Source organism: Wyeomyia smithii, chromosome 3 (genome assembly GCF_029784165.1).
Source record: "Wyeomyia smithii strain HCP4-BCI-WySm-NY-G18 chromosome 3, ASM2978416v1, whole genome shotgun sequence".
Classification (NCBI taxonomy): Eukaryota; Metazoa; Arthropoda; class Insecta; order Diptera; family Culicidae; genus Wyeomyia; species Wyeomyia smithii.
In genome coordinates this window covers 178869562-178886186 of record NC_073696.1, presented here as the reverse complement: position 1 = coordinate 178886186, position 16625 = coordinate 178869562, and the positions used below count along the sequence as shown (strand labels likewise).

Here is a 16625-nt window from a genome sequence, read left to right as displayed (position 1 = left end):
AAATAGTTCGGACTAATTATATTTAATATCATCATCGGTATTTTTAGAGCAAAAATAGTGGGTTTGAGGAGAACTTCTGCTGTGAATTTTTGTAAATTTTAGGCATCTAAAAATGACTTATAGCGGTTTGACACGCATTCTCATCTAATTTCATATCGTTAAATGTGATAAATTAAGAAGTAATTACCTGTAAATTGTCACAAGCTGCTTCTTTGTCCACGTGAAATGACCGAACGGTAATCAAAGAGACGTCAAAACTTGGCATGGCCAGAATATGTTTGCTTCAGAAAGACGCAAACATATTTCGGCCATGCGTTTAACTACTTTTTCAACATTTCCAACATGTTAGAGTATACAAACTGTTTCTATAACATTTTATTGATGTTACTATAACAACGAATTGTTTCAAAAGCCTACCTATTTGTTACAATAGCTTCCGGACGAGCCAGTTTTTCGCCGAAAATTATAGTGTAGTATGATTCTTAGGTGTGTTACTCCATGTTGCATGCATAGTTTTCTAATATTCAATGAATTTATCAAATTAAATGCGTAAAATGTTACCGGGTGGGCCAAAATATGCATGTGGGCCAAAATACCCCCGTTACCCTATAATCAACCATGAACGCGATGGATCATTGCGCTGATGCTGATGGGATTTATTGTGAAAACAGATCTATCGCATATATCAAGATGGCTTGACAACGTAATTTTTTTTAATTCTTTTATCACCAATATTTAGTGGTTAATTTGTGAGTTCGAAATCCAATTTGTGGTAATTTGTGGTTATGTGGTTTCCGAGAAATTTTCAAAAAACTGAGTCAAGCCATCTTGAAACATGATTTTTCTTTAAATGAATCGGACAACGATGATATATACATCAATCGAAAGCTCTCAATTTGTGGTTCACGAAAATGTAATTTTTAACGTCATAATTACTAGTGTTTGTACAGAAATTTGTGTTTTATTGTTCTCGTAGTTCTACGTTTTGATTATTTGTTGATGACGCTGCTGTCCGGTAGTGGCGTTCCCTAGTAACAATATTGGTTTTATCAAAGGTTTATAGTGCTTAATACAGCCAAAACAGCGCTATAAAACTTTGATAAAACCAATTTTGTTACTTGGGTTGGCTGTTTGCGATGTATGTCACTGCTATACTGAGCGTGCGTTTGGGGAATATGGTAAATATCGAGATTCGGGGAACTTAGCCAACACACTTGCTCTACTACAGGTAGCCCAACAGGCGCAGAAAGGATATGTGTAAATTTGTTGACAAAAAGGATACCGGTAACGAAAATGTACTTTCAAAGGAAAGCAATCCAAATTCGACGGATTATTTTTCGAGCGCACAGAGAAGTAACTCGAGTGGAAACCTGGCCAAAATTATTTTCGCTACTGTTTAGTAATATGTTGGAAAATATTTGAGTGAGAAGTGGAAGTGGCTGGTTCGAGTATTGTATCAAAGAGTAACTCTAATAATCACGCACACAACTTGATGTTTACATTTACATAGCCTATGTGTCTTCATTAATGTTATTAAACAAATGAAGATACGCTCGTATAATTTACGCCTGAGAGGCCGTTGCGTCAAAGAAGTTTCCTGCATTTGGATCCTCGGAATCGACTTTCTGGTTGTCATGATCCAATTCGTGTTATTTGCTACCGTTTAAATGAGGTATACGACCTGTGACTTCGACTTGCCAATCAATGTGTTTCGTCAACGACTCCTAGATGCTTTCCGCAGACTGTGACGGTAAAGTTTTAATTTTAATTTTAGTTCATTAAGACTTATCTTTGTCAGATGAATGTAATTGTTTAATAATAATAATGATAATAATAATAATATTAATAATAATAATAATAATAATAATAATAATAATAATAATAATAATAATAATAATAATAATAATAATAATAATAATAATAATAATAATAATAATAATAATAATAATAATAATAATAATAATAATAATAATAATAATAATAACAATAATAATAATAATAAAAATAATAATAATAATAATAATTTGTGTTCGCAAAACGGGCAGCGAAACAAATCGAAGAATTTGCAAGAAAAATGATGAAAATTCTTCATTTTGAATTTTCAATTTGTTGCTCACAGATTATATAATGCCTCGTGGAACCTACGTAGGTTGGAAAAAGGCTTTTGGACGGAGTGTTATTTACCTGGATTATTGATTCTGCGCATCAAGTTAATTTTAAGTTAACTTAAATTAGTTGAAGTTCATTCACTTAACTAATCTCATTTAATCTTTGTTGAACTGAAACTCTGTTTTAAGCATGAGGTAGGTATTCGTCAAAATATACCATGAACAACATTTTTCAAACGGGTCGCAAATGTCAATCCGGACGTTACCGGATGAGATATTTGCGAGGATGTGATGTTATGAACTTCCATTCCCCCGATGATTACATGATCGGATTCCGCGAGATTTGATAACTCTTTCAATATTGAAAACGCTCGAAAATACGTCAAAATCACTAATTTCGAAAACTTCTTAAGAGTGGCTATAATTTTTAATATCGGAATTTTTTTCAACCGGTTTATTAGCATTGAACATAAAGAATTCATTTGGTGCATGATATTGATCAATTGTCATTTTTTTGACGCCTGGCACAACTTGGTTCGATTCCCAAAAAATGCTTGTAAATTTGTTAATGTTTACAGCTCTCCCAGCATATGATAATACCGTTTAACGTTGATAGAGTGATGGTATATTGTGAAGCATTTATTTAAGCTGCAGAAAAAAATATAGCGGCACCAAAAAGCGACATACATTTTTTTTCTTATTTTGGCCAGATTTTTGTTCTAGGTACTCCTCTGTGCGACGGTGCCACTAGTAGCTTGACAGACACGCGGACAGCAGAAATCTACTTTATTACTTTGCTCATAAGTTAGCACATATACATGAAAAAATAACAGAAGAGCAACATTAAGTTGGATCCCGACATTTGTTTGAATATTTCTGGAACATTTCTCCGAATCTAGGTGATGAAAAAGTGATAATTATTTTTTGCCATTCCTACTGGTTCTGAAAAATGATCCGTCGAATTTGGATTGCTTTCCTTTGAAAGTACATTTTCATTACCGGTATCCTTTTTGACAACAAATTTACACATATCCATTATGCGCCTGTTAAGCTACCTGTAATGCAAGTGTGTTGGCTTAGTTACTAAGAATCACGATATTTAGCATATTCCCCAAACGCACGCTCAGTATAGCAGTGACAAACACCGCAAACAGCCAACGCCACTAGCGGACAGCAGCGTCATCAACAAATAAACAAAACGTAGAACTACGTGAACAATAAAACACAAATTTCTGTACAAACACGTTAAAAATTATGACGTTAAAAATTACATTTTCGTGAACCACAAATTAAGAGCTTTCGATTGATGTATATATCATCGTTGTCCGATTCATTTAAAGAAAAATCATGTTTCAAGATGGCTTGACTCAGTTTTTTGAAAATTTCTCGGAAACCACTTAACCACAAATTACCACAAATTGGATTTCGAACTCACAAATTAACCACTAAATATTGGTGATAAAAGAATTAAAAAAAATTACTTTGTCAAGCCATCTTGATATATGCCAATCTATCGACAACAAACTGTGCACCGCTGGATAGCAGGATTACCTGAATCCGAAACAAAGCCAACATTGCTGTAACCAGCTCGCATAACCGTGCACTCCATCCAAACTTTTATTTGACTGATTTCAAAATCAATGGTTGAAATATCTGTCGAGGGTCTGTCAGCGGCCTGTCGGGGCTGTCAGTCAATATTGTTACCATCTATTACTAGGAGTTGTTTCTCGTCTCATTAGTGTTACACTAGCAAACTACAAACAATAACATTAATGGGAAACAAATATCGAAATATAGCAGGATCGATTCCGCTGTCGTATTGGATTACTTGTCGGATGTGGACAACGGCAGATAATAAATCAGTACGGTGAACAGTTTTATTTCTAAATTGCGCATGGTGGCATGTTGACTTTTTCTAGAAAATTTTCTTTGGTACAATATTCTGACCTAATTCAAAATTAGTTAAATCTTCACACTGACAGACATATTTTGAACTCTTGATTACTTTGATACAGAATCCAAGATTATGGAGTAAGTTTTGACATTCACCTGTGCAGCAAGAAGTGCTACTGAAACGTTAGCCAATAACGTTTACCATAAATCGTAGTTGAAGATATTCAAATCTACCTTAGCAAATTATCGCATGACCAAACTAATATAACAATCAGGGAGCATAAAAAAAGGTTTTTCGACATGTAAATAATAATGAGGCTTTTGATAAAAATTAAATGCTAAGGTCAAAGATTTTATTCCGACAAGTGCACCTGTATTACGTGCTTAGTTGTAATTGGTCCCAATGGAACAATGAACGCTCCAATAATACCATGAGAGGTATTACCGGAGAACTTTCTTTGTCTGTTTTTATGTTAACAGATGCAACTCTGCAAAGCAATGGTTTATAGCATACAATATCAGCTTCGTAGAAATGATAACATCCCAGCTCTGACAACTGTCTGCAATTCATCTCAAAGGAGATGTGGTTTTGCTTCTGAGAATGCAATGACGTAATCAAAATGAATACATGTATGTACAAAAATATCAATTACCTATGTATATTCGTGATGAAGGCAGATGGATACAACACATATTAAATACAATTTTTAAATCTGGCGTTCATTTTCCTTGCAGTTATTACTTCTATCATCGATAATCGTCCTTTCACAATTACGGCTCAATCAGAGGTCGCTTTTTCGATAATACATCTACATATATTCATTACACTGAAAAATTTTCATTAGCCAAGGTTTTGTATCAACTCAATTGTAGCTTTATTTTCCTTCAGGATGAACCACTGCAACCATTATTGATGGTAGATCTATTGGGGTATGTTATAGTTACAGCTTTGTTCATACGATCAAATAATTTGATTTAAATATGCAAATATCACAAAAATAAATATCTTGCTCGGTACCTCAAGCAAAGTGACCCAGAATTGTGATATTGTAACATTTTTTGGTAAACAATTGTGGTCAGTCCATATTTTGGCTATTTTTTCACTTTTACACAATAACGCATCAAGACTAAAATACTATTTTCAAGCTGTAACAACAATAAAATAACTTTTGTGATGGATTTTTACGATTCACTAGACTAAACAATCTTGAATGTCGGTAATATTTTTCTTCTCAACTGATTTATATACATCAGCTGCAAAGAAAGAGTTACTGTATCATATGTTTTGTCATATCAACGAAGAGATTTCTTATTTGATCGCAGATTCCAATGCCGACAGTAAGGTTTTTGAATAACGATGTCAAAAGGTCAAAAATTTCAACAATATAACTGTATTAGAACTGGGATTTGCGCTAGTCTATTGGAATTTTAATCATCGTTTCAAAATCGACAACAATTCAACGATTTGCGTGTGTCATAGGCATAGTGCAAATACATTGAAGATTTTGTTCCCTCCAGCAGATATAGTGCAGGTGTACACTATTATCTCATATGTGTGCGCAGTAATACCAATCACGGCAATGTTGCATTGAAATGTAAGCTATTTTCGCAATCGTAGCACTGAACGGTTTATTTCAGTTTTCCTATTTTAGTTTGAGTGCATTAGCTTGTTATGCTATGATCTGGAGATAAAAGAAACTAGTAACATGTGCAAAACATGCGACAGTATGAGTTATCTCTCAATTAACAAATCTATTGCAAACAGGTGAATTTCTCGTTATTACTTTTAAAGTGACACGGATAAATTTTGCGTGTATCGGCATTCTATTAACAAAAGATCAAAATATCACAATTCGACTTCGTTTATATCTTTTATGTGATTTTAAGAACAGAAATGGAAACGAAACGAATTAAAAAAAGTAATAATTCGAATGTTTCCACAGTTTTTTTTCATTATAAATAATGTCTTCATTAGGGTGGCAATGGGTTGGTAAACGGCTGGGCAGTGCGTACCAGCAGTACACCCGTACTAGTTGGCATAAAATAGACACCAGTGTGTTCCAAAGCATAATGCCCAGCAACTCCTATCCCTACCTCCACGTGGTACCGACTGGGATACGAGCAACCAAGGGAAGATCGGCGAACCGGTGGGAACTTGGTCGTATGCTGACAGGGAAGGGGGAGCTGCTCTCCTAGGAGGGCAGCTTGTCCGAGCGTCTGTTCCGCATGTTAGGGGCGGCCCAAACAGCGTCTGATCCGGAGCGGACCCAAGACGCGAGACTAGGCATCCGCAGCCTTAGTAAGGCAGCATGCCGAAACATTAAAATACTACGCGCAACAGCTTGAAGCGGTGCTACCCACAGCGGAGGGGCTGGGCGCATTGCCTCTCGAAGACGGCTGGTGCAGCATTCGCACAGCTATCGTGGAGACCGCAACGGCGACACTAGGAGAGGGAGCACTGAGTGGCAGAGACGACTGGTATGACGGGGAGTGCGAGGCAGCGGTGAATGAGAAGAACCGGACCTGGGCGATATACCTGGGCAGGTCAACGAGAGAGAACAAGGCCAATTACAAACGGGCACGGAACGACATGGCCACGATTCTCAGACGAAAAAAGCGCCAGCAAGAGGATCGTGAACATGAAGAGCTGGAGCAGCTGTACCGTGCCAGTGACCGTGGAAATTCTATGAGAAGGTAAACCAGTCCCACAGAGACTATGTGCCGCAAGCCGACATGTGCAACGACGCGGATGGGAACCTTCTCACGGATGCCAGCGAGGTGGTCGACAGGTGGAAGGAGTACTTCGATGGACACCTGAATGGCGAAACAGTAAACAGACATGATTTAGGCGTGTCTCAATTATTAATTTTAGTGTTGTGACTCTTGCCAATTGACATTTTTAATAGACATTATTAACATTATTAACATTATTAACATGTGATTTGGTAATTTTTTTCAATGTTTATTAGGCATTTTGAACTAGATTTTTTATTAGGGAAGTCCATTTTCGAGGGTGAAAATATCAAAACTATGAACATTTTGAGGCACCCCTAAATCATGTCCAATAGAGCTGAAATTTTACACAGAACATTTTTTTATGCCAATAAACGAAACGGTCGGTGGAATGAGAATTTTTGCTGCAACCCTAGTCTTCATCTTATCCATTCTTAACGTATTAAATTGGTACTGGTCCTATAAAAAGCAAAGGCTTGGTGCTACATTCCGATTCGGAACTCGACCTTCTGTTTTATCATACACAGACTTCGCAGCCAACTGTAAAGTGTACAGGACAATTGCGGGGCTAGCGCTACGATCCTTCTGACACTAACAGTCTCTTCCGAGCCGAGACTCGAACCTACGACGACTGGCTTGTTAGGACAGCATCGTACCTCGAGACCAGCTGGGAAGGCTGATACTGGATACTAGTCCTATATGAGAATATGATGCTACTTCAGGGCAGATGTGAATAGAAAATAAGATGAAAAAACGAGTACTTCAAGCCATTTCTCATATTTCCTGGTGACCAAAAACATGCGCTCAAAAGTTGCACAACAACGTTTTGTTGAGAAGTGCTCCAGTGTTACCGTGATAAACAATCCTCCCAGTTACCCCCAATTCCACCTAATCGAAAAAATCGGCACTTGTCAAGCAGAAATTGAAGATGGAATTCGGGATGCTGCAGACATGAAGAAATCATGGAATAAAATGATGGTTGAGGTTGACCAACAGAGAGTTCAAACTTTAACACGAGGATCCATTATGAAATAGCAAACCTTGTTGAAGAGAAATGTCGAAAGTGCGGGAGAATATGGCGTCGTTTGCTGTCCCTATCGTTCTTCTTTTCTAGCGATTTTATTGAAAAACTCTTTAATATCAACACTGGGAAAATATTTATTTGTCTATTCACGAACAGGCAAGCATGGGCTCCAATGGCGTATATTAAAGCTAACAATAAAAATATCTTTCGAGTGGCAATATTTAAAAAATATAAACGATATCACCGACGATGAAGCATTCGCGATAAATTGCAATCAAACAGAGCGAATACTATGTTGAACAGTTGATAATCAATTATTGCACTAAAATGTTATAGTTAGTTCGTTGAGCAAGCAGTTGTGGCATCGAGTTTTTTTTATAGGGAACAGAGTTGTACGTTTACTTTTACTTGTTCCAAGAGAGCGAGGCAGTTTATGCGGCCTTCCAAGCGGTCTGTGGCCAACAATGCCCTGGCTGTGTCTCTCCGGACAGACAAAGGCTCCAAACGTATTAATAAGCAGTGACTTTCATAGCTTGGTAGACGAAAGCGATCCGTCCATGGTGGTTTACGAAGAGCAAATCTCGAAAAGCGCCGTTGAACTGACTCTATTCTTTTCACACCATTGTTGTAATGAGTGGTTCAGGCAAGCGAACTGTATTATAATATAGAGTGAGCTAGGCTTTATGGATCGGACGGTCTGAGCTAAAACTAATCGAGAGAGAAAAAAACTAGAGCGAGCTATTGCGCGATACAACGGTTTGAGGCAGAAAATTTCCGTGAATTCCTTAGCGGCCCTGAAGATGAATCCCAGAGCTCTAGATGCTTAACGATGGCAAACAAAATATGAGGTTTGATTTCTGTTTCTAGTAAAGCGTATTTAAAATGTATAGTATGTTTTTCCGCGAAAATAGATTGATGAAACATTCAGACGATTTAACACCCAAACGGCTCCAATGACACCACTCGGCAAAAATATTTAGAAGATGTGAAGAGAATGACAGTTTTCAATGGTGTGAACTTGAAAATAAAGTTTGACGTCATCCGCATAAGACAGCCGTAGTCCTTTATTAACTAGTATCACATCTTTAAAACAGTACAGGAAAATAAGCGAGTCTAAGTGACTTCCCTGCGGTATCCCGGATATAGCGTCCAAATAAGAGGATTGGCAATCTTCAAAAGCAACGGTGAGGTACGATTGAAACAATAGAAAAAACTCCCGTTGATTTCAAGCTTGACGACTATGCGGTGGCTCAGTTGATCGAAAGCAGCTGTCGAGACGGTGTAATTGACATCCGTCTGGGCGCGTACGAAGTGAGACAACGCAAATTAGTGGCAGTGGAGTGACCGACTGTAAATTCATGTAGGTCAGTACTTGTAAAAGCCTTGAAGTGAACGAGCAAAGGCTCCAAAAAGACAATCCCAAACATATTGGCGATTTTGTGAGAGTTCGGCGTTTCGTGATAGTTGCCCACATCGTATTTGTTTCCCTTCTTATGTACTGAAAACCAGAGCCGACGTCACACTATTTTCCCGATTGGGTTGTGAGGAATAGAGAAGGTTCATGGGTAGCCTACCGGCAGTTAACTGAAATAATTGCCATGGCGGACGACAACATGCGTGTAGGCAAGTTTTTGAGTTCTTTCTTCGTTTTATTTACCAATTTTTGCGACAAAATTGTTGGAGTAGATCTTACTCTCCAGTTTTGCCCAAAAACTCCCAGAAGGGCAGGCATCCGGCATCCACAAAGTGTCGCACGATATCCGGTGGGGTACCGTTTTTTGAACGCGCGCACGTCTGAGTGAAGTAGTTTCACTGGTTTCGTCATCACGGTCAGAGTTTAAGTTAATTTTTTTCTGCTGACTTATGTGTTACTATGATTGATGCCGCATGGGTTGTTTCGTTAGTGCGTGTAAAGGTAAACCCATGAAAAATCGACAATTTTTGTACATTTTTTAATGCTTAACAGTTGTGTTTCCTCGAAAAAAGTCCCCATCTCAAATTTAAACTTAAGCGGACTTCTGGTAAAGCTTCACTTACTGTAGTGAAAGTCTCACTTTTTTGACCAATGAAAAAAAAAATGCACAAGAGTAGCTCTTGAAGTTTTCGAAATCGAAATTTTGTTTGATAGCAAATCGCTTAAAAATGTATGAAATCTGTAGCTTTATAACTTTTCGCTCAACGATATCCATTAAAAAGTGGTTACTCGCACATTACAAACATTACAATTTTTTGGTTTTGTCCGATAATTCCGTGTGGGTAAGTACCCACAGGGATATTTTCCTGAAAACATATACGGTAGTTCCCAGCAGGACGGAAGAATACAGAAAGCGACCGATAGCTGGAAGACATGCAGTAGCAGAGATTTCAGGTTTTCAATATGATTTTGAGAAACATCGACGGAGTTTAGTTAGGTCCCGGGCTTAGCGATGATTAAAATTTGCAGCAAGCTCTAGAAATCATCGTCGAATCTAAGTGAAAGGTGTTCAAAATTAACGTGCTGAACGCTCAATATCTCACACACTGGCGAATTTTTCGAAGAGACGCGCACAGATGTCCTTCTTACAGATGATAAATGTCGCCTTACCGTTGAATATTATAGCGAAGGGTGACGAATTCCACAGTACATCCCGGTTGCGAGAATTGCAACTGCATTATACAGCTTTTCGTAGTTCTGTAGGCGCGCACCATGTGAATTCTGTGTATTGGTATTGGTGTCAGCTAACCGACGCACATGGTGTCGACTTGCTGACGTTTGTTGTTTGTTTATCCCGCATGATGAAAGGCCGACGTTGGCCAGCATCCCTCCGCCCTAAATAAATATCCTGCGGCTCCAAAGAACCGTGATGATTTGGGGGCCATATCCACGAGAAAAACGTTGAAATTAACACCGCGTACTCTAATACCGCGGTTCTGGAAAAAGTTATGACCCTGGCACTTCGGGACCTCTACGGGAAAGATCAATACGCCCTTTAACAGGACGGTGCACCTTCCCACACGGCGAATGTCGTCCAAGCGTGGTGTCGGAAGAATTTGACAATTTTTTTCGATGAAAATTTGTGACCTCCCAGCCCCCTACACCTTGATTCTCTGAACTTCTAGTGTAGCCGTACATGCTGGCCAAGCAGAGTGAATATAAGGTGAGTACTATGGGTCAATTAAAAAGCTAATTTCCAAAATCACACCACCATAAAGGGTGTAAGGCATCAAACTGTATCATTTTCAAATGGCTGTAACTTTAGGTATTTTCTATTGAACATTTGTGTGAAATTTGTTCAATGTGTAATGTTGACACTGTGTAAGAGGCGCCCAGCTGCTAGTGCCATCGTTACGAAGATGGAATCGAAAGAACAGAAGAGGCGTAAAGAAATTTTGTGCACATACCTCGAATATCCGAATTTTTCTCATCGTGCAATCAGCAGGAAGCTGGAATTGGTTCAATCCACTCGTGTAACTCGCGTTTTAAATCGTTACAACGAGCGTTTGACTATCGACTGGAAAAAATAAAGTGGCCAGAGTGGATCTCCGTATAGTATAAAGGGTCCAGCTTTTAAGAGGAATCCGAGCAGTTCAGTTAGAGATGTGGTTAAAAAAAAATTCGTCCAAGATACTAAAAAACGTGAAGGATTACACACGTACAAAGTCAGAAGGCGTCGAATCGCAATGAACGGCATAATACGGTGGCGAAAACACGTGCATGGAAGCTCTACACTCAGATGTTAACGAAACCACATTGCCTCGTTATTGATGACGAGACATATGTGAAAGCAGACTTCCGGCAGCTTCCGGGGCTCCAGCACTTCACCGATCATCTCAGGCTGAAATGAAAAGCTTCCATGTATTGGTATTGAAGGGTTTTTTATGAAAATGCGTATACAGGGAAAATATCAGTCTCTAAATTGCTTCAATTGCGAAACTTGAAAGCTTCAATTTCGATTTTTTCACGAGGATTTTTGGCATTTGATATGGGTTTTATCTTAAAATTTGAATTAAGATATGAACATGAAATCTCTTTAGAAAGAGGTGTATTTTCGTGTTTTGATTGTTTTTTTGCTATCTCATTGACAAGAGTAAGATGGAAGGTTTTGTGAAAACGTAGTTCGTTGATTTCTTACTGGAGCCCCTAAGCAATTTGTTGTACATGGGTTTTTCAAACATAAAATAAAAATTTGTTAGATCGTACACTGGCTACATTAGTCCCGTCCATTAATTTTTTTTTTTTTAATTTAGCCTATCTTGGATTCACGACTCCACTTGTTTTTTTTTTCTTAGTCATTTGTAACTTTTCAGATAACATTCAGTAAATTAATGAAACAGAACCAATTGAACCATAGGTCAGATAACTGAAAAATACGTTAAGACCAGAGCGATTTATATTTGTCGAGTGTGTGTATCCGTGGGATCGTATAGCGTTTTATAGTCGATACCTTCCAAGAGGTCGTATTATCTACGGATGGATCAACAACGCGCAACAGATTATTGTATATAGAGGGTCACTTTACGTGGAGGTAATATAAGTGGCGAGGCGTCAGCGTGGATAGAATTTTTGTAAAAATGTGTAGTCGACTGAAATAAATAAATAATATCTCTCGGAAGTAGTATAATGACTTCGCATGGAGACGTTCGAATATTTGAGTGTGTTCCAAATTGATAATATGTCCAGTAACCTCGCGTGCGCTTCATTTTTGCGGTGATACATTAGCAAACACGGCTTCCAACAAAGAGAATATCTCGTCAACATATTCCCATACATAATACTTCATTGACCTGCACTCGGATGCGGCCGGCGCTGTAGCGTGTGGTTGAAAAAAAATTCGTCCAAGATACTAAAAAACGTGAAGGATTACACACGTACAAAGTCAGAAGGCGTCGAATCGCAATGAACGGCATAATACGGTGGCGAAAACACGTGCATGGAAGCTCTACACTCAGATGTTAACGAAACCACATTGCCTCATTATTGATGACGAGACATATGTGAAAGCAGACTTCCGGCAGCTTCCGGGGCTCCAGCACTTCACCGATCATCTCAGGCTGAAATGAAGAGCTTCCATGTATTGGTATTGAAGGTTTTTTTTATGAAAATGCGTATACAGGGAAAATATTAGTCTCTATATTTTATTATTGTTGGTAACGGTGGATGCGGGGTGTGAATTGCTTCAATTGCGAAACTTGAAAGCTTCAATTTCGATTTTTTTCACGAGGATTTTTGGCATTAGATATGGGTTTTATCTTAAAATTTGAATTAAGATATGAACATGAAATCTCTTTAGAAAGAGGTGTATTTTCGTGTTTTGATTGTTTTTTTGCTATCTCATTGACAAGAGTAAGATGGAAGGTTTTGTGAAAACGTAGTTCGTTGATTTATTACTGGAGCCCCTAAGCAATTTGTTGTACATGGGTTTTTCAAACATAAAATAAAAATTTGTTAGATCGTACACTGGCTACATTAGTCCCGTCCATTTATTTTTTTTTTTTAATTTAGCCTATCTTGGATTCACGACTCCACTTGTTTTTTTTTTCTTAGTCATTTGTAACTTTTCAGATAACATTCAGTAAATTAATGAAACAGAACCAATTGAACCATAGGTCAGATAACTGAAAAATACGTTAAGACCAGAGCGATTTATATTTGTCGAGTGTGTGTATCCGTGGGATCGTATAGCGTTTTATAGTCGATACCTTCCAAGAGGTCGTATTATTTTTTCCATTTATTTTTTTTTTTTTAATTTAGCCTATCTTGGATTCACGACTCCACTTGTTTTTTTTTTCTTAGTCATTTGTAACTTTTCAGATAACATTCAGTAAATTAATGAAACAGAACCAATTGAACCATAGGTCAGATAACTGAAAAATACGTTAAGACCAGAGCGATTTATATTTGTCGAGTGTGTGTATCCGTGGGATCGTATAGCGTTTTATAGTCGATACCTTCCAAGAGGTCGTATTATCTACGGATGGATCAACAACGCGCAACAGATTATTGTATATAGAGGGTCACTTTACGTGGAGGTAATATAAGTGGCGAGGCGTCAGCGTGGATAGAATTTTTGTAAAAATGTGTAGTCGACTGAAATAAATAAATAATATCTCTCGGAAGTAGTATAATGACTTCGCATGGAGACGTTCGAATATTTGAGTGTGTTCCAAATTGATAATATGTCCAGTAACCTCGCGTGCGCTTCATTTTTGCGGTGATACATTAGCAAACACGGCTTCCAACAAAGAGAATATCACGTCAACATATTCCCATACATAATACTTCATTGACCTGCACTCGGATGCGGCCGGCGCTTATATTGCCCAATATAAAAAATGAGATCATCAGTTTTTACACATTGAGGATGCATGTTAGTCCCAAGCATCATCTGTTGGTTCTCTGTATAATTACAGCTGATGTGGTAATGACAGAGTAGCAACCGCGGGCGGTCAATCATGCTCATGCTCATGCTCATGGGTTTTTCAAACATAAGTTGTGTTTCGGTAATTTTGAGTTTGTTGTATTTATATGGCCTAGGCAAGGGGTTGATTTTTTTCTGCCCTGTAAACTTTAAATATGATTGTCATGATTTTTTCCCAAATGTTGCCCAAAAGCTCAAATTCGCTTCTTTGTGTCGTTATGGGAGAACTAATTTTCTGCAAAAGTGATCATAGCCAGGAGCACCGACATTCACAGGAATGATCTTAAATAATTCAATTTTTTCCAGCTTGAGCTCTAGGGTAAAACCAGTGTTGACCAGTGTTAAACATTCAAGTTATTTTCAACTAATTTTGAATACAGCTTTTTAGAACATGGTTCAGCAAACCTGATTTTTGGTACAATATATAGAGCCCCATAGTAATAGCATGGTAATGTTAATATCTGTTTAAAATCATGGGTCATATGGGACAATAGCCATCGTAAACCATAAGGCACAGAAACGCGAACCGGGTACCAGCTAGTTGTACAATTTCTAGTATTTGGTGCGTAACTAAATTCTAGTTGTTTTTATTTCTTTTCATACAAATGCTTCTTTAACTTAAGAAAGCTGTCCTTCATCAAATTTCTACTATAAGTTTCAAATCGTCCGTAAAACACCCCCACCCTGGTAGCTGTTTTGAGATACTTTTGAATATTTTAAGGGCCTATAAAATATTCAGATCATATACTGAACATCGACAATTTATATGTCTTCCTTTTTTAAAAACAAGGAAATTCATGGAAGCGAAAAAATGCAATTCAGTGATACGTGACAAATTGTAGCGGTTATATCAGCTGATATTCAAAAACATTCGAAGAAAAAATGTTCAGTAATAATTTTGTTGGCCAAAAACGGAAGAGAAGAACGTTTGCGTTACGTGATTTGCTACTCCTTCAGCAAGTGCATGACTGATATACAATAAAATTGAACACTCACTACAACCTTGAAGATCAATTAAAGTTCTATATGCGCTGTAAATCTTAAAACTCTAGACAATTTCCGTATCCGTAATTATCGATTTGATGAGACTATGGAAGCAAAAAATATTGCACCGATTAGAACTCTTCACCGATCGTTCGATATTTCAACAGTCTACTCAGTAATAAACCATTTATATAATATTTATCTGAGAGCTCTGTTTGGGATAAACAACCACAATACCACATGAGGGCTTACCTAAATCATCACCAGCAATGTGTGGCACGATAATTAGTAATCCAAAAATACCACCTACAATCCGCAATTCCATTTTTTCCATGTCAGGTGCTGCTTTCGTTTAGAAATATAGCCATTTCATCAACCACACATTAAACCACTGACTGTACACACCCACTTTTGTCTCACATGAAGCTTTAAAATTTTACCAATACATTTTTTATCATTCTCGTTACATGCATGTCGTTGCTACACGCGTTCATAAATTATTATGAAAACAGACACCGTCAACACACAAAAAAAAAAGAATACACAATGAATCCCCGTTTTGCATTTATAATTCTTCTTAGTTTTTGTTTCCATAATTTATCGCATCATGAATCACTTGATGCCTTCTCCAGGCATATCCTTTTAGTGGTGGCAGCCAAAAAACCGCTTTATTAAAATTTTTATTGCAATGCACTCCTGCTGCACATGCTCCACACTGGTACTGGGACTGGGATCCCGTTGACATATTTCACTAGCTGTAAATGATGCATTACCGCAATTTGTTGCACACGACAGCCGTTGTCGAAAAATTGCTGCATTTCTTATCCGAGACGTGATACGAGCAGGGCGCGCACGTGTGTATGTAGATTTCGCACATCAAAAGCTCATCAATCACTGCGAACTTTGACACCTAAGCTGTATTGTACCATACTGCAAGCACTGCATTAAACCGAAGCACAGATGCCACACAAGCGGATATGGGACATAAAATTCTTCATCCTTCAGTCAAGATAACGTACCGACAAATAACCAAATAAAAAAGCTTGCCTACCCTATGTGAAAAGCGAAAGTAATAACAACAATAGCTCCTTAATTCGCCTTACTCCATATGTAGCGACTGCACATCAAATATATCACTCCGTGTTGGGACACGTTCTCGGTTCAAATCATTTACGGCGAAAGAATAACTTAGGTGGCAGCTCGGTTAGACATCATTCTAAACTATATGCAGCGACTGCTCCGATACAACAATGTTATCCGAACAAATGCTGTGATATAACTGAATCAAGATTCAAACGCGGCCAAAGCTGCGAGTTCACCATGCCAATCCTAGTGGATCCTGGAAACGGCACTCAAAAACAGCAGGAGAGCGAGAGTGAGCGACAGCAGAACGAACGGAAAATGAGTTACCATTGAGGTCCCTCGTACCGAGCATTCGCCTAATTCACCGTCATCGTTCGTGCGATGAAATTTAACACGTTGCCT

The 16625-nt window shown here is 38.0% G+C and overlaps 1 protein-coding gene across 2 annotated transcripts in view; it reads right to left on the bottom strand.

Annotated features, from left to right (window-relative positions):
- Positions 1–16406, bottom strand: part of LOC129728876 (uncharacterized) — a 149729-nt gene extending 133323 nt beyond the window's left edge. For both annotated transcript variants that reach the window (XM_055687344.1, XM_055687345.1), the window contains exon 1: positions 15393–16406. In XM_055687344.1, the coding sequence (XP_055543319.1) occupies positions 15393–15474 (82 nt within the window). In that variant the 5' untranslated portion in view covers positions 15475–16406. The remainder of the gene's footprint in view (positions 1–15392) is intronic.
- Between the last annotated feature and the right edge of the window lie 219 nt (positions 16407–16625).